The following is a 26,951-nucleotide window of genomic DNA, read 5'->3' as shown; positions in this document are numbered from 1 at the left end:
GGGAGAGGCAAAAGAGAAGTGAAAGCAGAAAAACATTTAAAAATGAGGAAACCACCAGTTCACAAATCAGTCCTAACACCTGCCCAGATGGCTCCTCTGTGGGCCACAGGGTCTGCTCCCGGGGAGGAGGTGGGGGTGGGAAGCTGCCAGCAGGCTCTGGCGCTAGCCCCATCCATCAGACCAGAGGCCTGGCTGAGCCTGGGGCTCTGAGGCCCGGCCACTTGCAGGCCGCTCGGGGAGAGGGAGCTGGCGCCATGCACCAGGTCCAAAGTCTCGTCGGTCTCGGAGCTGCCCGCTGTGCCTCTCTTGAGCGTTTGCCTTGCTCATGCACCTGCTGTTCCTAGGTTTTCTCTTCCCGGTCTGTTTTTCTCCTTGTTATGTTCCTGGGTTTGATTTTCAGAGAGAGTTCCCATAGGGCCTCCTCAGCCAGGTGGTCACTGAAGTCATTGAAGAAGTTTACAATGTCATCGTTCCTCCGGATGTCATAATGCCTGGGGAGGGAGGCAGTCAGTGAGAGCCAGTGTGGGCAGAAGGTTCCCGAGAGCCCTGCTCTGCCACTCCCTGGCTGTGAGGACTCACTGTCCATTTGTGTAAAATGGGGAAGCTGGTGTCACTGTGAAGCTCTGCTGTGAGGATGGTACTGGCTGGGGCAGTGCCAGCAGAGGCCAGCCCTCAGGCAAGGTCAGGTATGGCTGGGATAACGTTGGCCAGGTTCCTGCATGGGGCAGGACACTGGCTAGTCTTGACCTGTGAAGGGCTCTACCAGTTGCACTTGGGGGCACCTTGTGACTACCAATGACTTGACTTGGTCTGCAAAAGCCTCATAATGATTCCCTCTTGGAGCATGACCCGTGAGCCAGCCTGTGCTGGGCCCCAAGCCACCCTTGCAGCAGACCACTACTGCCCACATCTTACAGAGGAAACTAATGCTCAGAGATGAAGCTGCTAGCACCTGGAGCATGAGCTGGACTCCAAAGCCAGTGCTCTCAACTCCCCTACAGGCCCCCCCGAGCAATGGCCCTGCAGCTGGGCTCCTGGTGGAGCTCCTTCTGCTGGGCAAGCCTAGCTCCCCTCTGTGCAGCACACCTCAGAAAGACCACACCTCCTCAGCCCCTAATGCCTCAGCAGTCCAACCCCCGATGGGCTCCCGTGCCTGGCTGCCCCCAGCTGCCTCGAGTCACGGAAGAGAGACTATGAGCCTGCGGTAAAGCAGGTTAGGGCGTGTTGGCCTGCTCCGGGTGAGCGGGGCACCAGCTTCCCATCTGTGAAATGGGGCAGACGGCAGCTGCCATCGCCGGGCCCTAGCCCTGGTCTCGATCCTGGGTGGGGCCCTTTGAGAACACTTCCTCATCTGACAAGAGCTGAAGGAAGCAGGCATCCCGTCCCCGCTGAACACACTGGGAGTCTGTCTGGTCCTTTTTAGCTTTCCTTCTCGGCTCAGGCGCCTCGGAGCTGTCTCTTCACACCTCTGGGCAGACACTCAGGGAGCTGCCCCTGGGGCCCCCTCAGGGCAGCGAGACTCACGCCTGCTGGAAGCACCGCATGCTGTCGAGAATGTTGAACTGCTGCCACCGTTTGGAGAAATTCACTTTCCCGTCAATATAGTCTGGGTTTCCCAGGTGGACGAAGGTGAGGTCCTGCAGGATCAGTCCCCTGGAAGGACGGAGAAGCCCAGTTACTGCACTGCAGCGCTGGCTGAGCCACCAGGAGAACTGGTGACAAGTAACTCCAGGGCCCGGTCCTCAGGGCTGGGCCCGAGCAGCTGCCAGAACCAAAGAGCAAGTCTGGGACGAGGCTGCAAGTTTCCTCCAGTGTGAATTACTGACTCATGAACTCTGGGTCCATGACCGTCTGCTGGGTCTCTGGGAAAACCACGCCTGGGCCTTGGAGAGCTGCTAAGGCCCCACTTGCTACAAGGAGAGCCCCTTATACCTCTGAGTCTGCCAGCAAACCAAATGTAGCTGCCGTGTATATGCACATAGCTGTGGGCTGCTGATGTAAAAACCCGTACATTAACAGTAAAAAGTTAACAAAACCTGAAATGGGGGTGGGGTGCGCTCATTTATAGATAGGCTACAGCAAGATGGGAGGCCAAATGAGCAAGGGTCGGGGAGCTGCTCTTCTGCTGGTAGAGCTGGGCCTGCGTGGCCCGGGTGCCACCCTCTCAGGCCCCCAGCTGTGGATCTCCTGCTGGGAAAACATGTGAAGGCAGGGGATGTGGGAGGCAAGGAAGGTGCTACTCACAGGTATGGGATGCAGGGAGGCTCCACTTCTGAGAGGGCAGCCCGGTAGGCTCGGAAGGAGGAAGAGCTGTCGATCAACGTGCAGTACTCGGCCAGGCCCTGGTGAGGACGTTATGTAGCTAAGTGAGTGCTGGGACAATGCTTAGTGGGACAGGGTCCTGCTCCACCTTGCTGACCAACTGGTCAAATACCCCTCTACCCTGCCTTCACTGAGCACCCACACTTGACTGCTGCATCAGACTGTGCTGTGTCCCCAGGTGGGCAGGGATTTGGGCTCTTTTCACTACTGTCAGCCACATTCGTGGCTGCAGGAGACTCCAGGCCAGACATTACTGGAGAAACACCCCAAGGGCTCCTTGTTGTTGGTCAGAATCATCTCAGTCACCGCACCCACCTTGTGCACAGCCACTGAAAGCAGGGCTTCCTACTTGGTGGGAAGTTAGCCTCCACGCCGCGGCCCGAGTGAGCTTTGCTTTCTCTGAAAGTGCGCGGGGCCACTCCTGGTTCAGAGCCTTTCCTTCGCAACTCACTGCGCTCACACAGGCGTCCGGGGGCAATGTGGCTCCCCACCCCGCCCTCAGCAGCGCAAAATGCTCCTTGCCTCCTGCATGCAGTGCGGTGTTTCCTGCATGCAGTGTGGTGTTTCCTGCCTGTGAGACTAAGCTGATCCTGCCCTCTGCTCGGAACACCATTCTCCTGCATCTTCTGGAGGTTTCCTAAGCGTCCCTCTGCGTATGCCTCATGGTAGCACCCGAGTGGCCCAGCCAACATTAAGCCCAGTGGACTTGGCCTCCTTTCTCAAGGAGTATCTTTCCACAAAAAGATAAAGGTCCCACTTCCTCAGCAGGCTCCTTGAGGCCCTGGTGATAAGAGAACTGCCCTCTCCTCCCAGTGATGTGGCCACACTGGCCTCCTTCCTGCTTCCTGTGCCGAGCTCCCATCTGCTGCTGGATGTGCATGCCTCCGCCCCCTGACAGGGAGGCTCTTCCCTTCCCAGGAAATTCTTCTGCATCTTTTGAGTGAAGGGTCAGGCCGCCTTGTCATCTGCTCTCAGCACCCCACCCATCCTTTTCTTCTGCACTTGTCCTGCAGAAATCCACCCACCCATGTCTGGCCTGTTCACTGTACATCCCCCATGCCCCCTGCAGTCCAGCTGGAGGGACGAGCAGGTGAAGCTGGCACCCAGGTACAGGCTTGTGGCACAGGACTGTCATGATGTTACAGCCCCAGAGCCCACCCCGAAGCCCCTTTGAGATCTGACAGTTCGAGAGGATTAGAGACAAGGAAACTGTGGCAGGGGCTACACAGCAGATTGGTGACAGAGCTGGGACTCCATTCCAGCCGCAGCATCTTCTGCCATAGCCAGCTTGCCCAGGTGCCAGGTGGGCCTCCCCACTTGGGGCCACAAAGGGCTCAGCCCCAGCTCACCTCTGAGGTCTGCTTCTGCCACTCCAGCCTGCGGATGGGCGCCGAGTCCAGCGCAGAAAGGATGGCCAGGTAAGAGTTGAAGTTATTTAGCTTCCGTAAGTGCTACAGAGAGAGGCGAGGCCCAGTGAGCGAGATGCGAGGGAAGTGGCAGAGCCAAGCAGGACCAGGCCCCCCACGCCTGGGACAGGGTGTGGCCACAGGTACCTTCATGATCTTGATGAACTTCAAAAGCAGCCGTTCTCTGTCCTGCGCCTTTTCCTGTAACATGATTATTGACCGGACCCTGCATGGATCAAGGGGGAGAAGGAGAGAGAGCCACGCTGACCGGCAGTCCTGCAGGGGGTGGGGTGAGGTCAAACTCCTGAACCAGCCGGCCCTGAGACTGCATGCTGATGCCCAGGACTGTGCAGGACTCCAGCGCAGACCTAGTCTCTGCTCCCAAGGAACGTACAGTATCCCAGAGACAGAGGCTAGATGCCACAAAGGAATCTAGGGGCCAATGCCACACATTGTGACGAAGATGCCCGATTCCAGACAGTGGGAGGCTATGGAGGATCAAAGCTGAGCCTTTCCTGGCAAATGGTGAGCCTGAGCATGTCTGGGGCCAGAAAAGGCCACATGGAAGGGCCTAGCCCTAGGACTGGCCTGGGGAGATGAGCTGGCCTTGTGGGTTAAGGGGGCATCTTCATCAGCCACGAGAGAAGGAACGGCTGCCGGGAGCTTCTCTGGACAGTGGCACCAACCAAAGTCAAAGCCAAGAGCAAAGGCTAGTCTTGTTTGTACCAAGTGTGTAGCCAAGACTTCACAGAGGCTTCGACTTGCTGGTTCACAGAGCCCACGACCAGACTCACTGAGGAGAAGGCCATCCTCCGTTTTGTCCTGCCAGCCCTGTGAAAGGGCACCTGCCTCAAGGACACCTTGAGGGCCATGGATCTAGAAGACCACCTCCAGCCCACCTCCTAGCCAGCTCACCCTGTTGGGGTGGCCGGTCAGGTCTTCCTTTACTCAACACAGGGGCTGTGATGGCAGCCAGGCTCAGGGGCTATGGGGGCAGTTCACTCTGCCCTAGAAACACCACATGCTATCGGGCAAAACCCTACACCGTATGATGGGTCACTTTTGCTGAGCACACTGATTTGAGTGAAGGGCTTCCTGTGGGGGAGCAAAGCAGGGAGAGCAGGAGATGGCCCTGTTTTCATCCAGTAAGCAGTCCTCAGAGCTTTCTGGAAATATCAGACTGGTGGCAGCAGTGGTTCCTGTGTAGGGCAGTTCCTACTGCAACTTGAGGCTGTGGGGCTGCCCCACTCAGTCTGATCTTCCATTCGATGCCATGACGCTGCGGCAACTTTTGATTTACATTTTGAAGGGCTGAGATTTCTGAATCATAAATATACTTTTGGGCTTCAATTCACCATAAGAACTAAGGGCTAAATAAAAGTATTAATAAAACCCATGTCTTTGCTAATTGCTCTTCTTCAGGCAGATTTAGTGTGAGGATTAGTCCTAACAGCTGCTGGGCAGTGGAGAGATTGACAACTAGCACAGGATGGAAAACAGTCCCCCTAACCCACTATAATCTGTGGCAGGCATTACTAATCAATCCTGGCACTTCCCTTCTCTGCTGAGCCTCAGACTCTTCAACTAGCCCTCCAGGTGGCAACTTCCAACTCTTGGGAGCTGCTGTACAGAGTGAACCCAGCTTTCTGCTGCCTATGGTTCACAATTAATGCCCGCACGGCTTCAGACTGAGGCTTGGAGGAGCTGAAGGCTTTCTGTGAAGGCAAATACAGATGCCCATTGGATGTGTGGCCATCAGAGACGTGGGGCTCTGGCTGAGGCCTTTTCTTACCAGTAGGACATGTTGTTGAAATGCTCAGTGAACTGGGTCAGGTTGGGGCTCTTCTCCTCATTTTGCTCTTTTGCCCAAAGCAAGACCTCAGGGATCTGAAAAAAAGGAAATAAACTGGATACAGCTGGAGCCCTCTGGCTTTCCTCTGACGATGGTTTCTCTCACCTGGAGATGCCCATGGGGACAGGGCAGCCCCAGCGTTTGCATGAACCTACCCCTCCCAACACCCTGCCCCCTGAACACCATACCTCTATTTTATAAAAGAGTTCAGCATCTAGCAGTGTCAGCTGCTCTGCTATTTCATGGCTGTGAAAGTCATGCAAGGTTCCTGGCCTGAAAGACAGAAGGTGTGAGAAAAGCGGTCAGGAGGGCTGAGCCAGTGCTGTACTCACAGACAAAGGAGGTACACCCCAAGCCTCCCTTCCCAACAGGAGAGCAGGCAACATCAGGGTCTCTCTGGAGGTCACACAGCAGTTTGGCGGCAAACAGGACCAGACCAGGGTCTGCCTCCCAGTCATGGTGCATCTCCTGGGACAACACCATCCACTTTTCTCTCCTCCCTCTGCTATGTATGTCCTGTAGTTTCAGGAGTTGGGGAGACTGAGTTTCCCTTTTGAGTGCACAGACAGTTCAGGTGCTTAAGAACTCAGTCTCACTCCTAGGTGGCCAGTGAGACTGGAACGGAGATGGTGCCATATGAAAGGGCTAACATGCTCACTGTCAATGAACTGGTAAGTCAACAAATATTTACATCTGGAATTAAAATTCTCCTTGGGAGTGGGGCAGAAGGGGGCAGGCAACAGATTCAAAGCTTTATACAGATTCTTAGGAATGTTCCCAATGGCACAGGGAGGCTGGGCTAGAACTAACAACTGCCATGTTCGTTAGTGCCATGAAGATAATCAAGAGCTGCCAATCGCCAGAGACAGTATTTATTTCCCACTAAATCCCCCACATGCCCTGCCATCCCATTTCCTGCTAAGAAGGTGACTTATCACATAAAATACACCCCTCAAAGTGGAACCTTAGCTCATAGGGGAAGCCATGGGGCTCGCTATCCTAGGGGTATCTCATCACAGGTCTGAGTAGAGCGAAGAGATGAGGCTGTGGGGCTGGGAAGAATGAAGGGAAGGTAAACTGAGCACAGAGGAACAGAAAGGTGCTGCTCCCAAGGACTTCTCCAGTCAGAGGAGGAAGGGCTGGGGAAGCAGGTCAAAGCCAAGGCCCAGAGAGTGCCCATCTCCGGGGGGCTGGGCCTGACCATGCAGCCGGTTGCTCCTCACCTGGCTGCTACTCCCCTGGCTGCCAGCGGCTGGTCGGAGTTGGCACACCTGAGCAACTTCTTCTGGTCCACCTTGTCCAGGATGTTCTTCCGGAGCACACGGGCCAGGCTGAGCTCCCCGTTGCACACCAAGCGAAAGACCAGTTCCATCAGCAGCTTCAAAATCTCTTCTGTCAATTCCACTAGGCTAAAGGGCCACAAGGTGAAGGGCAGGAATATAAGACCCAGGAAAAGCACTGGCAGCCACTCAGTCTGGGACCCAAGTGAAATTCCAAAAGGCCACAGAGGTATGATCAACACAGAGTTGGGAAACCTCCTTTGGGAAGAGTGAGAAGAAAAGACCTTGGGAGGGCTGACTGCCTATGGCACACCCTGCCTCTCCCTGCCTAGCATTGTATTACAATGTCCCACTTAGACACTTAGTGCCTGAGGTCACTGCTCTTGCCTTGAAAGCAGAGCCTGTCTGTATTGTTTACTACTGAAAGGGGACCTGACTGCCCTCAGCCTCCAACACTGCTGGTGGCTAAGAGCACAATTCACTGTGGACCTCGTCCGAAGCCAGAGTGGGAGGATGGCCCTGGGACAGGTTCTGGACCAGTCCAGGGTGCGCCCTCTAAGAAAACCCAGGGCCCAAGCTGGGGTTGGTAAGATCCCCTACTCTTCTCTAAGGGGCACACTTCTCAGCCTCTCAAAGGGCTGAGAAGGGGTTGAATTTGTGTTAAAGCAAGCCAGAGGCAGTCCTGTCCAGAGCTCCCTGGAGAAGGAGGAAGCCCAGCACACCCCACCCCAGACCCTGAGAACCTCTTCCCCCAGGATCTCCACTAGTGAAAGCACTTACCACAGCTCATCCACCACTCTCACCAGCACGAAGAACGTGTTCTTGCTGACACGTTTCTTGAATGTGTCGGCGAAGGGGGAAAATTTCTCATATGTGGAGTATGGGTTAAGGAAACAGCCAATCCTCATGTGGCAAGGGGCGAATGAGAGGTTTAACTTCTAGCTACTATTTAATGAGTGTTTATTATGTGCCAAGAGTTTTATGAGTAAGGCTTTCTCAACTGGAAACGAAGGCACAAGGACGCCAAAGGGCTATGCAAACTGGTGGGGTGGCATTTTGGATATGAAACCAAATCTGCCTGACTCCAAAGACTATCCCCACCATGACCGTCTCTTGCCTTCAGAGCCATCTTCAAAACACCATCCAGGCCTGGCTTTCCATGCAGCTTAACCCAGTTTCCTATGTGCCTCAGGTAAGAGAAAGGGGATCAAAACCCAAACACCCTAAGAGATGTATAAACCAGAGATGTCTTCTTCCAGGCTCTTTCCATGAGTTTCCACTTTAAGATTGTCCCGTACATAGCTGCACAGGCCACCCGAAGCCTCTCAGGAACCTCCCTGGCCCTGTGGCCAATCGTGTCTTGGATACTGTCTTAGGGAGAAGTTGCTCTCATCTCCTAACGCCTCCCCAGAGCAACAAAGAGCACATCTGTGCCCTCTTCTCTATAGCAGCCCTTCACCCACCTGAAGACCTTAGCTCCTCCCCTGGGGCTCACCCTTCTGACTGCGTTCTGACTGCTCTCCAGCCATCGCTGACTTATGTTGTGGCATTCAGGACGGAGGGCAGAGTACCAGGGTGCCCCACCTGGCACACAGCACATAAGGCTCACTAGCCAGCATGTCCAGGAAATAGATGCTATCACATTCACACCAACACAACCTCAATCAGCCAGGCAGGGCAGAGGTTAAGAACTCACTTAACCTCACTGGCAGAGAGCTGAGGATGTGGCTGCTAGCCCACCCAGCAGCCACCTGGGTCAGCAAGTCCTGAGCCACCTCTCTGAGCCTGAGTCTCCTCAATTACGTAACAGGAACTCATACAATGGTACCAAGGTCAGAGTGTTGTGGCTGAGTGACATTATGTGTGCACATGCTTAGCATCATGCCTGATGCTAGCATGTTCTTAGTAAGTGCAAATTTCTATTATTCACTGAGCCAAGCATTGAGTAGGTGCTTTGAGCAACAGAACCTGTGAAGCTGGAAGAAATCTAAGTTTCTGCAAAGGGGAACTTTCTATTTCAGCCTTGACAGACCAAGAAATCTAAGGAGTAGGGCAAGGGGAGAGGGGGCACAGAGAAAGTTCTGGATGGAGACAATGACACCAGAACAGCAGAGACCTGGGAGGACCTAGCAGAGGCTCCGATGTGACAGCAGCTGTCCAGCAGGTGGCAGTGGTGGACTATGACGCTGGGAGACAACCGAGGTGCAGAGGCGCCAGGGCCACCCCCATTTCTGGAGCAGTAACTCTAGGTAGGTGAGTTTGGACCTGAGTCAGACGCAATGCAAGTAGGTCCATCCAAGCTCCCAGGGGCTCCCTCGGTTACCATGGCAGAAAGTGCTATTTACCAAATCGTGAGATCATGGCGCAGACCTGGTGGAGGGGACAGGGATTGACTTTAGCTGGGGCCATGGCGTTACTGTCCACTGCTGGGTCTGCCATTAGGTGGAGGTGGCTGTACCTATCCCTGAGATTGTCCAACTGAACTGTGATTCCCTCATTCTTGCACTCTGACACCCATCCCCTCGACACCCGGGGCTGCAGCTCTGAGGGCTGCCCCCTGCAGGGATGGCATACACTGTGCAAAGTCCCAGCTGGTCTCTGCAGCAGCCTGCACACATGCTTGCCTGTGTGGGAAGTCCTTTTCAAAGTCACCCGGTGGTGACTACCAAGTCGGTGATAACTAGTGCCATCAGGCAGCACAACCTGATTATAATCCAGGCATTTGATATAACTTCACTCAACCCTTTCACAGATGAGTCAAGTGGGGTTCTGACAGGAAGCATTCCCAACGCCCCAAAGCTGGTATATGGCAGAGTTTGGATGGAAATCCCAGCCTGTTGGACTCCAATGTTCCCAAGTCACACTGCCGCCCCACATGACCACCCGGCCCCCTTGCAGGAGGGCGGAGCCAGCAGGGCTGCTCAGCAGGGTTGAGTGCTGAGGCCGAGCGCCGAGAAGGGTATCTGTACTGCAGCTTCTTGATGAGCTCCTCAGGGGTGATGAAGGTCCGGTAGGTTGTCAGGAAGGCTTCACAGTACAACACCAAGTCTGGAGGGAAGGACAAAAGGAGCCAATTAGTCAAGGTGCAGAGGGCTGGGGGGTGAGCAACCCTGGGCCAGAGACGAGACGGGAAATCCTCAAAGACCAGTTCTTACTCAGAGAGGCAGGTGAGGCACCATGGGGAGTGGGCAGTGGGCAGGAGGGTTGGAGCCCATTCTGGTGCCCTGTCTGTGTGTGCCAGAGAGTCACCGATCCTCTTGGGATCTAGCTCCACGTCTCTCAAATAAGAATGTGATCAGAGTCAGAAAAAGTACATGGTTTCATCTTGCAAGGACATTTTACATGACTGCCAGCAGCTGCCTTGGGAATGAAGCTGCAGTGGATTCTGAGGCCAAGGCAGGCCCTAGAAGGAAAGAGAACTGCAATTGATTAGTAACGCCTGCCGCTGGCAGGGGATAAAGACTGGCAACATGTCTGCTCCAGGTATTTGTTTCTTCTGGATTAAACAGGGAGAAATTCCAAGAGTTGATGATTAGAAAGGTCATAATCACCATACTCATAGAGAAAATTAGTTCAAAGTTGTCAGGTTTTGAAGCTAAACCATACATAGAAAGTACTTTTAGAAGGCAGGCTCCAATAATGCAAAAAATTTTGGAAATTCCACTTATTGTGAGGCCTAAGAAAAGGCTGAAGAGGCACAGAGTGGCATGCTGCTGGAATGCACATGCGGGCACCCTCGGGCACCAGGAGGTGCAAAGTCAACTCTAGGAGCATGGCTCCAGCAGTCGGGGGTGAGGGAGAGTGGGAGGACGAGCCCCGGCAGGGCGGCAGCTCTCACCCCCCTCTTTACCTTCCCTTTGGAGGGGCTGGGTCTAGCCAGGGACTCCAAAACTTTTTGGAATCTTGACACCTCCTTGTGTATTTGCCGTTGTGGCTCACTCTCTTAGCCATGCTGACTCTGACATTAAAGAAGAAAGTCATGGAATTTTTTTAAATGGCAGGACACTCCTCGAGACAAATGACCAAGCTAGACTTGCTGATTCCACAGAGCTATGACATGACAGAGCTGGCATTCAAATCCAGATTTGGCTCCAAAGTCTATGTTCTTAACCATGAGGCCGAGCACGCATGCCTACACACACAATTTAAGTTTTCCTTTCGGGCACAGGTCACCCTCCTCTATCTTCTCTCATTTATCCTCTCATTTGTAGGGTGTCTTATCCTTGCCAGGCAATGGCAAGGAGCTCGAGAAACCCCACTTCTCCAGCAAGGCTCAGATGCATAAGTACCCCAGACCACCTCCTAGCCAGATGTAAGAGGAAAACCAACACCTGCCTGTGCACCTGGAGGTCTGTGTTGCATTGTGTCCTCTGGGAGAGCGGGAAGCATGAGGGAAACTCACAGCAGAGTCCAATAGCATGTGCTCAGGTTCTTTCAGGACCCTCAGCCCCACCCAGCTCTGTCAAATTTGGGATTTGGTGCAAAGAGGTGCTAGGCAAGGAAGCAGTGATGGGACTAGCATAGATCAAGGACTACTACTGGAAGAATGAAGCCAGCAGAGTATGACCTTCAGCATTGCTGGTGGCCATGGTGACCATACAGAGGATATGGCCCAGGACTGCCAGTGAGCTCCCAGCCGAGCTCTGTCTACACACCACATTCCAGCATGCCTGGAGCAGCCCCACGAGGGGCAGAGACCACCCTTACTTTAAACCAAAACCAAACACACTGCTGTCGAGTCAGATTCGACTCACAGTGACCCCTCCTTGGGTTTCCAAGGCAGTATCACTATGGAAGTAGATTGCCCCATCTTCCTTCCGAGGAGTGGCTGGTGAGTTTGAACCTCCAGCTTTGTGGTTAGCAGTCAAATGCCTTAGGCACTATGCCACCAAAGCTCCCAGAGTAGCTATGTTGCTGTTGGCATGTGCCCTCAAGTCAGATCCGACTCATAGTGACCACTCCTTGGGTTTCCGAGGCAGTATCACTACGGAAGTAGATTGCCCAACCTTCCTTCCAAGGAGTGGCTGGTGGGTTTGAACCACCAGCTTCTGGTTAGCAGTCAAATGCCTTAGGCACTACCTACCAGAGCTCCCACCCCTACTTTAGAGACGGGAAATACCAGGCCCACAGAAAGGGAGTGATATGTCTGAGGTCATTGTAAGCAGTGGTGCCACAGTTCATGCTCAGGTTGACAGGTCTTCATCTGGGTCATGGTAAAGGAGGTATCATGTGGTTTTTGTTAAGAGTGGTGATGGACCACACTTTCTATGTTCACATAGCTCTTTGTACCTCCCAGATCACTTTGTGTTACTGTGGCACACATGATCCTCATGACAACCTTGGAAGGGTATGTCTTATCAGACCCAGTTTTCCTACTGAGGAAAGATAGGCCCATGAGGGCTAAGTGACATCCCTAATTCAGATGGACTGGAGCCAGATCTGACCTGAGGTCTGCTGTCATTGTCGTTAGGTGCAGCCGAGTCAGCTCTGTCTCATAGTGACCCTAAGTGTAACAGAACTGCCCTGTGCCAGCCTCACAATCCTTGCTATACCTTGCTATACAGTGTCATTTCAGACACTGTAACAATCCATCTTACTGAGGGCCTTCCCCTTTTCCGCTGACTCTCCACTTTACCAAGCATGATACCCTTCTCCAGGGAATGGTCCCTTCTGACATCATGACCAAAGTACATGAGATGAAGTCTGGCCATTCTTGCTTCCAAGGAACATTCTGGCTACACTTCTTTCAGGACAGATTTGTTAGTTCTCCTGGCAGTCTGTGGTACTTTCAGCATTCTTCACCAACACCACAACTCAAAAGCATCAGCTCTTCTTTGATCTTCCTTATTCATTGTCCAGCTTTCATATGCCTATGAGGCGACTGAAAATACCATGGCTTGGGTTAGGTGCACCTTAGTCTTCAAAGAGACACCTTTGCTCTTCAGCGCTTTAAAGAGGTCTTTTGCAGCAGATTTGCCCAGTGCAATACATTGTCTGATTTCTTGACTGCTGCTTCCATTGGTGTTGACAGTGGAACCAAGTAATATGAAACCAAGCCCTGAAACTGTGTCTGATACATCTGGAGTGCTGGCAGATGAGCCCCTCAGGTCAGAGGCACTCAAAATACGACTAATAGAGCTGCCTCCTCAAAGCAGAACAGACCTTAATGATGTGGATGGAGTAAAGCTTTCGGGACCTCCTTTTGCTGATGTGGCATGACTCAAAATGGCAACAGCTGCACTTCATAGTGCCAGAAGACCTGAGGTCCGAGGAGACCACATTCAGCTTTCTCCTCTGCCATGCTGCTTCTGCTAATACACTGCCTGAGAGCACACCTGCCCATTGACAAAGCATTTCCCATTCACTGGGGCTCATCTGGGCTGAGGTGTCTCTGCAGGTCTGGGTCCCAGATGTCTGAGTGCTGAGGCCTCTCAAGAGTGCGTGTCACTGTGTGGTCTCTGGGCAGCAGGAAGCCACCTGCCCACAGAGCTTGCTTTGCTACCTGCCTCCTCCAGTCTAGCCCAGGGCCTCAGCAACACTGCCTAACTACAAAAACTATGGTCCCATGGAGTTTCCCATCTTTCTATCAAGAAATCAACTGGAAGCTTTCGCTGGCAGCAGAGCCTCCTCTCAGCAGTACAGCCTCGGCACAGACTGAGGGGCTCTCAGGCGGCCCTGCCTGCGGGGCTCAGTCTTGGGCCTTCACCACGGCTAGCTCCATCTGGCAGGATGGTAGAGTTCATGCTTTAGAGCCGAGGCCCAGAGCCAGCTCCCAAATCAGCTTTTCACTTTTTGGACAAAAACAAAAAGATTTCTTATGTCCAGCTGAAGACCAAGCCAGACCCTAGCCAGATTTCTAAGGCATGAAGTAGGATTACTGCAGAAAACCAGAGCAAGGACTTGCTCTTCAGGACTACAGGCAGTACCTCCCGAGTACTTCCCATGCGCCAGGCACGCTGCATGCCATCTCATCTACTCTTCGCATCAACTGTGAGGTGGGCACTGTTAACCTCTTCAACAAGCTGAGGTGGCTGAGACTGAGCAGGGTAGGATGCACCCAGGGGTTGCCCAAGCCTACAAATGGCATGGCTGGGACATGAACTCAAGGACTCCAGGATTGGTCTCACCCATAGAGTGCATCTAGGGCATGAAGAAACTCCAAGGGCCAAAGAGTGGTTGCCATGGATTCGTGGAAGCCATTTCTTTCTTTTCTCTAGTTTTCAAATTGTCATCTTTTTCATACTACTGTTCATAACTCAAAAATTCCCATAATTATTCTGTGTTAGCACACTTAGGGAAATCTAATGTAAAAGCATACAGGCAAAGTTGCTTACAAAAATGCAATTAGCTGGATTAAGGTTTCAAGGTCATGGTGTTCTTATCGCCTCCAGAAATTACTATAACATTGTTACATCAGCTTTGTAATAGGTTGAAAAAAAAATAATAACATAAAAAGATGACCAGGAGCAGCTCTGGCCTCGTGTGCAGAGAGCTGGCCTGTAGCGGCCCACCCGGCCCTGCTCTGGCTCCGGGCTATACCACCCCGCCTGCTTAAGACCACAGTATTTTCCTGCCATGGCACTCTCCTCACAGCCCCTCATCCTTTCCTTCCTTCAAGAACATGTCTGGAATGACAGCTAGTGCTAGTACAGAGTCCACCTCCTTACAAGGTTTAAGGGACAGCCTGAGTGTCCAACCCTCTCATGCTCCCTGGTGCTAAGCAGAGTGGTGGTGGGGGGGCAACTCTGGGCTTAGGAGTGAGAGCTTCATCCTGTGAGAGTTCATAGCACTGCTAATGAGTTGGAGGTTCCTGGATAGAGCAAACTCTTTTCCCGGATTTCTCCCAGTGGAGGACCTGAGTTAAACGCAGTTAGCAGGCTGGCATGATACATGGGCCACACATCAGGAAAAGCATAGAAAGGTGCCCACTTATAATTTTAGCCTCATTGTTCAACATGTCATCCAAGCTACCACTTACTGAATACTCACTGTGAGCCACGCTTTGCAGGGGTCATTCATCTCCTGACAATTCCATGGGGTACAACCCCCAGTACTAGGGTGTCAGATTCAGAGTGGGCCCATAGCAGAGGGGCCTGGCTTTGAACATGGGTGGCCTGTCTCTTAAAATGGCTCTTCCAGCTCTGGCCCTGAGGACTAGGAGACCATCGAGAACCGTGCAGGGGCTGGCTGCCAGGAGACAGCAGTGGGATTGCATTCGCTTTGGCAGCATCAGCTCCGATCCTTTGAGCTTTCTGACCATAGACCAAGGCCACTGCAGTGTGGGCTCCCTTACCTTTCCTGTCTGTCTCAGTAGCATGGACCAGTAAGATATCCCCAGACCCTCCACGGACATCTGGTCCATCGTCACCCTGCAATGAAAACAGAAGAGGTGGGCATGAGGCAGACCACAGCCTTAAAGTCAGTTTGGAAGTAACAGGCAGGGATGAGACAATGTACTGCACTGAAGAGACCATCCCTTTCCTTCTGGTCTCCCTACCCCAGAGCAGAGTGGCTGTGCTGCAGCCTACCCATTCCTCTCTGGTCAGCATTTGGAAGCAGATTAGAACCTAATCCGGGAAGTGGATTGGTCCTGAGAGCTGCCTAGGCAATCCACTCCTTTGAAGACATGAGTGGGTCAGGGGTAAATGGTACCACTCAACTTTTCCCTTCCCACTAGCCCATGGGGCAGAGAGGAAAGAGGCAGGATATTCTCACACTAGAATGCTGGGACCCTAAGGGGAGGCAGGCAGGACCACCCATCAGGCCCTCCCCAGGATAACTGTGGAGGCAGCAAGACTATGTCCATGTATGCTCATGTTGTAAAATTGAAGCAAGTTGCCCTAAATCTAAATCCCGGTTTCTGAGGTAGATGGAGCAGTCACTTGTAGCTGTACCACAGGCTCCTCCATGGACTCTTCAGCAGAGGAGTGTACGGTGTTAGAGAGACTTCCAACTATACCTGACATCCCTTACGTGACCACTGACCACTGCCTGTCAAGAAGGGAGCAAGTCTTACTTTTCATGTGGGCAAACAGAGCCATGGGTCCACAAACCTGGCCTAGAGTTAAAAAGAGTTGTCACCAGGGCTAGAAATGGAACCACAGGCCTTACATCGCCAGGCCTCGCCTCCTTTTTATAGTTCTGAAGCAAACATAATCAAATACCCTGCCAGCCTCCTCGTGTTTGCAGCACACACGGTTGCCTCATTAGGTACTTTTCATCCCCTTTTTAGGTATTTTTTATTGCCTGACTTCAGAGTCCTGAAAGTGTATTGGACTTCCGGTGGGGGTGGGGGTGGCTATGGCCATGACCAGAAAACGTTTTTGGCAAGGGTCATGAAACATCCCTTCCCTCTGGAGAGGAGCCCAGGTGCCCACGTACCTGGCAATACTGTGAGGAAGAGCCTGCTAGCTCTTCCTGCTGACAGGTGGAGGGTCAATGCCTCCCTGTGTGTTCTCTGCCGCAGCTGGCACTAGTTCAGCCTGGCCCAGCAATGTGTAAAGGGGCAACGTCTGCCTACCTGCCACGTGCCTCTGTATGTGTGTGTGTGTGCGCGTGGGAGAGAGAGGGGGAGAGAGGGAGAGAGAGAGAGAGAGAGTGAGAGAGAAAGAGACAGAGAGAGAGAGAGATGGAACTGGAGCCCAGGAACATGGCCACTTCCTGAGGACTGGCCTGGGGCTATCTGATTAAGCCATTCCTTTCTGTTTCCAGAATCACATGGTAGAAGACAGAACAAAGTTTCTTTCAGGATAGCTTCCTCTTTTATTGTGACAGGTTTGGGGATAGTTTTTCCCAGTGATGCTCTCTTGATAAGGCACAAGATGGACAAACCATGGCATCTGGGCCTGAATTTTTTTAATTAAGCTGTATCTCCCATGCTGAAACTGCAGTGAGGTGATCGTAATAACACAGAAATGCCTTATGTTTCATGAGGCAGGCTCTGTACTGAGTGCGACATGGATACATTCTCTTAACGACCCCAAGAGTTGCATCCTTTGAGGCTTTGGATGTGTTTGTAACCAACCCAGCATCACTCTTGAGAAGATCAAGAGAAGGGGCAGTACATTTTCTCCTTGAATTCAACCACTTGCCCAATATCTCTGAGCACCCATGATGTCCCTGGCATTGGGCCAGCATAAATGAGATGCACAGAGCCCCACCTCCAGGAGCCACAGTCTGGGTGTACCTCTTGGGAGCACTGGCCGGCTCTGGTAGCAAAACCCAGCTTGGGTCTGCTCTGTGTGAGACACTTCAAGATTTTATTCTCCTCAAAGCTCTCCTTGTTCCCTCTTCGTGGGGCCAGATCCTACAAAATGAAGACCTATGAAGAACTTACCTCTTGCTTGAGTGTCAACCTTGACATAATTTCATTGTGGTCAATCAGGGACAACTCGTCCACCTCCTCCTCTGACTGAGCTGCCTCCAGAGCATCTGGTGACTTTGACGTCCTGGAAGGAGAAGCAGTTTGTGTTGTCAAAGTAGGTCCCTGGGCTCATGAAGCTCTGAGGGCAGAGGAGTGCTGGCCCTACACAGGGAACTATGCATTAGATCCATGGAGAGCATCTCCTGCTTCCCCTGAACAAGTCTTCCCTGAATCACAGCTAAAATTGGATGTGCAGACATACTTCCCGACCCACCACAGCAGGACAGAGCAGTGGACAGAGCCAGGGCATGAACTGGATTTCTAACGTGGTTGCCAATAAGCTGTGTGACCTGGGGACATTTCCTACTCTCTCTCTCTCTGGATGTCCCATCTGTGAACCGAAAAGATTAAAACAGATTAAGAAGGTTTCAGTAAGTGAGTTACTTTAAAAAGTGATGGTGTCAGCCATTCACTGCCAAGGCCCACAGTATATAGACTCAGAATTTAAGGGGAGGAATAGCAAAAGGCAAGTAGGATGGAAGGAAAGGTAGAGCCAAGTTAGCAGCAATCTCAATGCAATTCCTTCTTTTCTAAGGCCTGCTTTCGGTCAGACCCTTGCCCAGCACTGAGATGCAGCAGTGGACCAAGCAGATGTGGCCCCTTGTCCTCAGGATGCTGTCTAGCAAGAGAGACAGACATGGAAACGAGTGGTTACGGTGTGATGGAAGAGAAAGTGTGCACAATGTTATCAGAAACACAAGCAAAGGACCCAGCCTAGTCTAAGGGGCCAGGGAGGCCCCAAAAGATGGGACAAACAAGCTGAGACTTAAAGCACTGAATCGGGGTTTGCCAAGTGAAGAAAGTCGAGAACACTCCCTAAGAGGGAGAATGCAGGAAGGCTGGGAGGTACCCAAGACAAGCTTTCTAGCTTGGGGCATTCTAGGGAGTAAAATAGAAGTTCCGGCTAAAGATACCTTGCTTTTTCTCCTACATTCTCATTTTATTCTTAGGGTTCTATGGCAGATCCTGTGAGGCATTGATCAGCTTTGTGGAAGCAGGCCACATTTTCAAATACTGCTGAGTATTTGAAAGTAAAGGTATATGCCTCTAGGAAAAGAACATGGATGGACCAGTGCAGATCTGTCCTCTGTCCTGGGAGGGAGCACCCTCCTACATGTCTTGTCAATGTCGGTCTGCGGCTGGGCCTTTGTGGAGAGAGGGCATGCTCCAGTAATTGTTTCTAACCAGCCAATGTGTTTACCCTTCTGCTTCCTTCACAAGGACCAGATGGGACTCTGAAAATGACACTTTTGGGTCCAATGAAGCTGGAGACAGAACAAACTAGTTGTTTTTGCTTTGGATACACACCCTTTTCCACTAGGCATTAAACCGAGAAAACCTACCATTTCTGGCTTTGCACTTGTGAAGACCTTGAACTGGCACGGACTCACATGGATGGCACCAAAGAGAAGCAAAGAGGCAGGCTGGGTGAGGGCCCTCTCCAAAGGGCCCCTAGAAAATGATTTCTAATTTCTTTCTTTCTTTCTCTTGCTACTTTGGCCTCCTCTTTAACCATTCATGTTTAGGTCTGACAACAACAAGCGGGCACTGCTTAGCTCTGCTGAGAGTACTCAGGACCACAGAGGTAGCAAAACCTCAGCCTAAAGAGGGGAGAAAAAGCTTGAACACGTGGAACATATCACCATGAAGGTGAGGTCCAACTAATGCAGATTTGCAGATCCTACACATTCTATTTTGTAAGTGTATACTGGGAAAAATTACTACGTAGTTCTAAACCTGCAAGGTGTGGCTTCTGTTCATAGTGAAAAATGTTACATGTACAGATAACTACGAAGTAATAGCAGATAATATATTAGGAATGAAGGCCCTTGAGGTGCAGAATTATTAGTGATTTTTCCTGTTTCCTTGCAGCTTTCTTTCCTTTCCACATATTCTGCCCTGAGCATGTATTATTTTGAGAATTCAGGCCTGCCTGGGGCCCTGGTCGGCAGAGGGGAGCTCAGGTGATTCCTACTGCTGCTCTTAGAGGGACCACAGGACAGGAGGAGCAGACAGGACATGGCCCCATGTGTTTCACTCCCACCTTTCACCGCCTTCTCTGTTTTCCTTCCCAGGTGTATTGCCAATGGAAGAGGAATCTTTGGGATGTCCATCTTTCACAGCTGGTGACTCCTGAAAAAAGAGAGTTTGAGTTGTGGCAGGTGCTCATGCTGGGGCTGATCTGTCTTTCCAGCATTCCTGCCTGTAAATGGCTTTTGAGTGCAAGTTCCTATGGAGCAATTGGAGATGTGAACAAGTTAATGATGAATATGGTTAATTACACAGGAAACACAAGGACCTCTTGAGACTAGCATCTTGCCTTTGGAGAGAGTGGAAGGGTGCCGCTATTTATAACATTCTGTCAGCTGTCAACCTAGATGAAGCCATCTCGACCACCTCCTAAAAGAAAGGGCACTACCATCATAATAGCTTATACCTATCCAAAGCTTAGCCAGGCACTGTGCTGAGGGCTTTGCACACATCTTCCCATTTGATTCTTAAAAAGACCTTCAGCTGGCTAGCATCATCATTCCTATTTCACACACAAGGAAACAAGAGGCTTGGAGAAGTCAAGGGCCTTACCTAGGACCACACAGCTAATAAGTGGCAGAGCCTGGACTCGAACCCTGAGCTGTCCACCTTCCTTAACTGCTGTGCCATGCTGCCATGTAGGAAAACTTTGCTGACTTTAAAGTTAAAGGAAGACTTCAGTACTGCACTGTTCAACCAAAGCAAACTGAGGCCTATCCCTAGTTACCTTCCAGTTAGAGTTGGACAAGGTCTAGTGCATGGGTGCTAACTCTCTTTCCTTCTCCTCAGCCTCGCTTGCCCTCAAGTCTCTGAGCTGACCCACACAGTGACAACATGGCCCTCTAACACCCCTGGTCTGCCACCGAGGCAGATGGAGAATGGGGGCAGCATGAATATGTGGAACACTATCAGTGGAGAGCACGTCAAGGCAAAGAAAAAGCGCTGAAATGAGTCCTTGGTAGAGGGGAAGCCATGGAAAGTGAGCCGGGTTGGGCTCTATGACTCTGATGCTGAGCTGGATGATGGTGGGCACAGGTCTCTGGTGGGAATGGGCAAGATGGAGAGAAACAGCTTAACCCCCAACAAACAGGGTGAAACCCCACTGAAGTGAAAATTCCTCAATGCTCCATGACTGCTAAGGTCTAAAGTCTGGCCTGTTGTGTAGACATCAAAGAACCTGTGAAGATCCTGCTGTGGACCATCTTAAAGAGAGTGACTAAGCTCTTAAAGGGCTAGGCCCTTTGGACTGGCAACTGTGGAGGACTCCAGTCCTCATGGCAGCTCTCCTTTAAGCAACTCGTTCCATTCATGCTGGTGGTGGAGTTATTTTTGAAGCTTCGGAAGTTACTTATGTTCTACCGCAGCAAGACCTGGAAAATGAACTGCTCAACAGAACTGCTGTACCTCAAGTGTCAGAAGCTGGGACAGCAATATAATGACGAGGAGGATGTCAACTCTTCATTCTCACAAGGGATGTATCCATAAACATGGCAGGGGCTAATCTGCCAGACTTACCCAGCTTCCTTGGAAGCAAAAGGACAGACGGAGCATGCTGGAGAGGAACAGGAAATGAGGGTTTGGAAGTCTTGGTGTGGGGAAGACTTCCTCACTCTGAGTGAGGGGTGGAAGATGGAGCTCAACACTAGAGGATGGGATAGAAAGAAATCCTACAGAGGGCAGCTGGATACGAGGCCATGGCCAATGCCAAGGCTGTTCCTTGTAGATTTCTAGAAGACCCATCCTGCCAGGCTCTGATGAAGTGCCACACACACATTGAAGCAGAAGCAAAGGGAAGATCACCACCAGGAAGACACGATCTCTCCCTGATGAGCTGAGCTGGCTTCCTAAAGGTTTTGGGAGACTAGCCTACGAGTGGCTGGGCTGCTCAGCCCAACAGAAGCAGGTGCAAGGGAAGCAGCCTCAGGAGAGCAGGGGCCCAACTGCAGCGAGGCCACATGCATGAGGCAGCCAGCACTAGACTAGGACTGCGCCCTCCTACTGAGGGTTACTTACTCCTCGACAGTGAGGGAGCTCCTCGCTGCTCTGGCCAGAGGAATACAGATTGACGTATTCACCCTCACCAGCTTCCTCACTGGCGTTTTCACTCTAGGGAAGATGGGATGAGAGGAAATAGACATGTGATAGATCCTCTAGTCAGTCTTTAAGGTTCAGAGAGAGCAGCCAAAGGGCTGCCCCAACCAAGATGCTCCCTGGATTGCGTGCTCACACGCCAGCGACAGCACGTGCTCTACACCCCATGGGAAGCTTGTCCCCAGGGCCAGAGAACAAAGCTGCTTTCACTACCTCCTGTTTCTCTGTTAGGAGGCCCAAGTTTCCTGCTGATTCTTCTCCAAGGACATCAAGGGCCATTCAAATCATCCTGGGAAAGCATACTAAGCCAAGGTGGGGCCTGTCCAGCAGTGCTGTGGGAGATGATGACGAAGACATGGGAAAGTAGCAGCACGTCAAGACAACTGTACATTCGGCAAAGTTAAGGCCCACTTGCCTGCACGTCCCTGCCCCATCTAGGTGTCCATGTCAACCTGCAAGTGACATTTCCGTGTGCCCGGATGAAGCACTACTGGTAAATTAATAGGATAGGAAACCAGGCCCATGATTGTCATCGCCACATGCAACTCAATATGCCATTTCCCTTGATCCTCCTGATCTCTGTCACTTCTACACTTTCAAATGTCTTTATACATTTCTCTAAGATCAAACAAACACAGAAAGCTAGTAGCATTTTCTATCTTATGCTTGTGATAAATATCTCTAAATGGTCACTCGTTCATTTGTCACTAATGCATCAGATTCCTAGTTTGACAGAAACTCTGTAGAGAAGGTTAATTTCTGTCCTGAAAATAGACAGTCCTTACCTAAAACAAAAAGAAACCAAACCTATTGCCTGATAAGGTTTCTAAGGCTGTAAACCTTTATGGAAACAGATTGCCTTATCTTTCTTCCATGGAGTGGCTGGTGGGTTCAAACTGCTGACCTTTTGGTTAGCAACCCAATGCTTTATCCAGTACATCACCAGAGCTCCTTATGCAAAGTCTAGGCATGTTGAAATGTGCCCACACCAGCAACAGACCTGACTGCTACAAAGGGGCAAGGAGGAATGTCTTTCAAGAACAGTGATACTGCTTTCTTAAAAAAAAAAAATGTGCAGGCCCATGTGAAGGTGTGTTTGTTGAGTTCTCACCAAAGGCGTCTGGGGCGAGTCAGTGAAAGAGGTTTCAGAAGGAAGGCAGACAGTGTTCCCATGAAAGCTGCTCTCCTGAGAGGATGAAAGAGGCCCGTCCACGGTGTTGGAAGGCGGGCTGGCTACAGTTGGTACCACTAAGTCAGAGCTCTGAGACTGGTGGACAGGCGGGAAATGTGGAGAGGAAGAGGAGGTAGACGGAAGGAAAGGTTGAACGGAAGCTTGGTTGTGAGGCACGAAATCCTGGGAGTAGGACCTAAATACAGATTTACACTACAGAATCAAAGTGAAAAACAAACACAAAAACAAGATGGGAAGAAGAAAAAAGACAGACAAAAGAAGAAGTGATTAGATTAGCTGTGGCTGAGCAGTGACCAACTGTTCACAGTGATTCTAACACGGGATCATGCCAAACAACTCCCCCTCCCCACGGCCCAGTGGGCTCTGAGGCCCCCTCCCACCCACCACACTTGGGTGCCTCCTCCCTTGAGAGAAGCGCCAAAGATTAGCCGGCGCTGTCCCCACAGTGTCTAAATGGTAGGATGTGGAGATTGACTCCTTGATGCACCCAAAGAAAATCAAGTCCCATAAATTGCACAGGTGAACACGTTCTGCTTTGCCAGAAAATTAAATCCTTACAACCCACACTACTGCCTTTTTGTCCTTCCAGGCACCTTGCGGTTAAATTAAAAGTGTGTAGCCAGATACTTGGTCATATTTACCCGTTTTGAATCTTTGGGATGAATCTCTGGTTTTATCACTTAAAAGTCCAACAGTGCAGGTCTCTTAAATATTGTAATCTACCTCAAAACTTTTGGAAGGGAAGAACACAAGCCTTTTTTTAAAAATGTTTGGAATAACTATGCTATCAAAACACTTAACAATTTCTGTAAGTTCATTTCTTTTCCTACCTTTTCTTTTTTTCAATTAATGATCTTACAAATGCCTCTGAGGCCACCTGGGAGCCATAAGACCCACTCCCCCAAACACACTCACTGCCGTCGAGTTGAATCTGACTCATAGAGACCCCTCCTTGGGTTTCCAAGGCAGTATCACTATACAAGTAGATTGCCAATCTTCCTTCCCAGGAGTGGCTGGTGGGTTTGAACCGCCAGCCTTCTGGTTAGCAGTCGAATGCCTTAGGTGCTATGCCACTGGAGCTCCCTTAACCTTAATAGCAACTATCAAAGTGGTCCAGGACTGAGAAGGAAGAGTGGCCAGAAACTCATGTGGGACCTCCTGGGTTGAAAGTGGAGCAAGGTATTTGGCTTCAGGGGTTTTCCACTTTACCCCTGGAGGTGAGGCTTTTGCTTGGCTGGGAAGGCCCACAGAGAAGACAGTGAGTGGAATGCATAGCTAAGCAAGGATGCCATGGCTCCAGGAGGAAACTTTCAGAGAATTCCTATGTCATCTTGCTTCAGGCAGTGGTTCAATCTCCTGCCAAAAGACCCACTGCCACTGAGTCAGTTCTGACTCACAGCGACCCTTCAGGACACAGAACTGCCTATAGAGTTTCTGAGGCTGTTATCTTTATGGAAGCAGACTGCCTCGTCTGCCCCTCCTGGAGCAGCTGCTGGGTTCTAACTGCCAACCCAGTGCTCTGACCACCAAGGATCTCTTAGATGCGCATTCTTAACTCCCAGGCTCTGCCATGAGATTTGCTAAGAGATACTCTCCTTGCCCAGGAATCCTCCTATTCATTGCCACCTGTTTTAAGATTCACGGTAAGTGCCAACTCTTTCTGGAGTCCTGACACTATGTTCATTGACTCCTCCCTCCCCCTTGTAATTTAGCACCTGATTTATATATACACAGTTTTGGTGTAATCATGAAATGTATCAAGTTTAAGACTATTTCCTAATGATCATATGGCATCTTTAACAGATTTTGATTCAACAAGTTCAGGGGAGCAGACTTCCTTCCACACCACAGGTGCCTTCTCTGGGAGCTGGTACGTACAGTGTAGTTGCTATCAGTGCATGTTCTCAGACAGACATGGGTTTGCATCCTGCGTTCTATTTTTTCCTACCCATGTGACCTCGGGCAAGTTCTCTGAGCTTCAGTTTCTTCAACTTTAAAACCAGGATGAAAATCACAGTACTTCCTCTCATATGGTCTTTGTGTTGATACAATGAGATAATGCTGATGATCCAATGAGATGAGTGCTTAGCTGGTGAGTGGCAACCAACCACTGTCAGCTATTCTCTCTTGCTCTTGAAAAGACCAGTCTAGGGACTATCAGTGAACGGAGCTTAGCTTCTGAGCAGTGCCTGGCACTTAATAGAGGCCTGATACTTATTTGCTGAATGGACAAATTCTTAGGAATTAATTCTGTTATTATTATTTTAATTAATTAAAGTGCCTAGAATATTGCCTGGGACACAGGAGCATCTTAGTGAGTGTGGAAGAGTAACAGACAAGCTTCACCCACTGCCCAGGTTAGGTTCACAGTGCTGAGACTAGGGCAAGAGGCTCAGGGATGCCATCAGGGCTGTGAACCTCTGAGGAGAGGGTGGGCCTCCACTGGAAAAAGGACAAAGAAAGGTTCCTGGCCCACCCCGCCGCCTTCCCCCCCTTCCTCCCTCCCTCAACAGCCCCAAGCCAGCCAGAGAGCAGCTCTGGTATTCAAGCTATGCAGTCCTGCTGGACTAGAGCCAAACCTGTAGGGTACCTTCCAGGGGGTGGGGAGGTGCAAGGGAATGCTCTCTAATCACCATAAAGTGCTTGTGGTGCCCTCTCCAGACTCATTATCATACTATTGTCAACAACTTCTCCTCTCTACTAATTCCCCAAAGAAATATTTCCAGGCCCTGTAAGGTCGTATTTATTCATAGGGGCAAGGAGAAAGGCTGGGCTGGCTATGAACAGAAACACCACTTAACCACAGCCTGGAGTTTATTTTAGGATCTGGCTGGTGCCTGGCTACGCTTCTGCACTCTCCGCAGCAGAAATTTTTATTTATAGCTAGAGTTAAGACTGTTTGGGCTGAGGATTTTATAACTGGAGGGGCTGCCTGTCTGGGGATCTGCAAATTTCTGCAGACTATCTGGGAGTGCCAAAGCAAGTTCCTGATGAAGAGAGGCGATGGTGAGGGGGCCCAGCCCCTAATGTCAGCCCTTGCTGTCACACAAGCAGTCAAAACATCAGCAGGGATGGTCTCGTTATGACAATGTGATTAGGCAATGACTCTTCCTGAGTGCTCACTGCTGGTCAGATGAAGGGCTTAAGGTTTTGCATGCTTCATCTCATTTAATCTACATCTTATTTAATCTGCTGTTAGGACCCTTTTTACAATGATGAAGAAACTGAGGCTGGGAGGGTAAGTCATGTACCTAATAATACACAGCTAGTAAGGGTGGCATGTGTTTTCTGAACAAATGAGGGGCATTCTGGGAATGTGACAGGCTCTAACTACACTGCCCCACAGCTCTACAGGACACTGCCCTACTACTTCCGCTCACTCCCTCACTTGGAGATCTCCTTGGAGGAATGTTTTGTGACACTGCACATCACAAAAATGCTTTATATACAATCCTGGGATGCAGAGAGCAGTGTATTAAGCAGGGTGCTCCATAGACAGGCAAGGAAAAGACCTCACTTTGTGAAAGATGCAAGCACCAGCTGCCCACTCTTTTGAAAATACACCCATGAAAGAACTACCAAGAACGTTCAGATAGAGGCTGATGGCCTTACATAGTGTGCTGCCACTCGCTAAAAAGCAAAGTCACCAGAAACACGCCAGGCACCACCAATTATCAGTGACACCTTCTCTGCATTACAGTCCTGGATTGGAAAATGACTAGGGATGGGCCCTGTGTTGTGTTGGCAAGAAAGGAGGACAGCAGATTTTTAAATGAAAAAATTTAGATTCATCAATATAACAGATATTCCATTTAATCCTCGTGATTATCAGGAGGATGGGGGTGGAGTGGGGGTTGGGGGTGCCAGAGAAGGCAATCTTGAGTGCCAGCAGCTGAGGGCTAGAGCCACAGGCTAAAGGACCTGACTCAATCGGCTATTCCACACTGGCTTGAGCTCCAAACCTTGGAGAACTTTCAACTCTACTAATTACAGGGAAATGTGAATGGCCTTACTGTTGTGGTGAAGTGTTTGGGAAGTATAGAAGTTGCCAGAGATAGGTCATTACTGCATAATCTTGGCTCAAACAAGGCTTATGACTTCAGTGTTCTTGGACACTACTTGGCAAAACACATAAACTCATGGACAGCTGGTTTGGGGGCTTAAATTTTTATCCATCATTTGTGAGAAAATGCACTGATGGGAAACGGCTTTTCTAGTATGGTTTGGCCTTTCTCCTCTGAAGGAGGGTCGCTGGGAAGCACTGCTTAACATTGGGCCTGTGTGCAGATCGTGCTCCTTTCCATCAAGGACTGCAGCGCCAACATTAACGTGGCTCTCATTGATAGATTTTGGC

The 26,951-nt window shown here is 50.8% G+C and overlaps 1 protein-coding gene across 1 annotated transcript in view; it reads right to left on the bottom strand.

The window, feature by feature from the left end:
• Positions 1 to 340: 340 nt before the first annotated feature.
• The window catches only part of RAPGEF1 (Rap guanine nucleotide exchange factor 1), a 184,749-nt gene continuing 158,138 nt past the window's right edge, over positions 341 to 26,951 (bottom strand). Inside the window, exons 13-27 of the mRNA XM_042781458.1 lie at positions 22,517 to 22,789; positions 21,328 to 21,420; positions 19,328 to 19,416; positions 17,197 to 17,308; positions 15,154 to 15,229; positions 9,824 to 9,908; positions 7,641 to 7,733; positions 6,804 to 6,989; positions 5,769 to 5,853; positions 5,521 to 5,615; positions 3,876 to 3,954; positions 3,672 to 3,773; positions 2,245 to 2,342; positions 1,525 to 1,653; positions 341 to 491 (exon numbers count right to left, since the gene is read on the bottom strand). Of these exons, the coding sequence (XP_042637392.1) occupies positions 341 to 491; positions 1,525 to 1,653; positions 2,245 to 2,342; positions 3,672 to 3,773; positions 3,876 to 3,954; positions 5,521 to 5,615; positions 5,769 to 5,853; positions 6,804 to 6,989; positions 7,641 to 7,733; positions 9,824 to 9,908; positions 15,154 to 15,229; positions 17,197 to 17,308; positions 19,328 to 19,416; positions 21,328 to 21,420; positions 22,517 to 22,789 (1,746 nt within the window). The remainder of the gene's footprint in view (positions 492 to 1,524; positions 1,654 to 2,244; positions 2,343 to 3,671; positions 3,774 to 3,875; positions 3,955 to 5,520; positions 5,616 to 5,768; positions 5,854 to 6,803; positions 6,990 to 7,640; positions 7,734 to 9,823; positions 9,909 to 15,153; positions 15,230 to 17,196; positions 17,309 to 19,327; positions 19,417 to 21,327; positions 21,421 to 22,516; positions 22,790 to 26,951) is intronic.

This window comes from Orycteropus afer, unplaced genomic scaffold (assembly GCF_000298275.1).
Source record: "Orycteropus afer afer isolate SDZICR_OR568_19922 unplaced genomic scaffold, OryAfe1.0 scaffold00123, whole genome shotgun sequence".
Taxonomy (NCBI): Eukaryota; Metazoa; Chordata; class Mammalia; order Tubulidentata; family Orycteropodidae; genus Orycteropus; species Orycteropus afer.
This window is presented reverse-complemented; position numbering and strand designations above follow the sequence as displayed.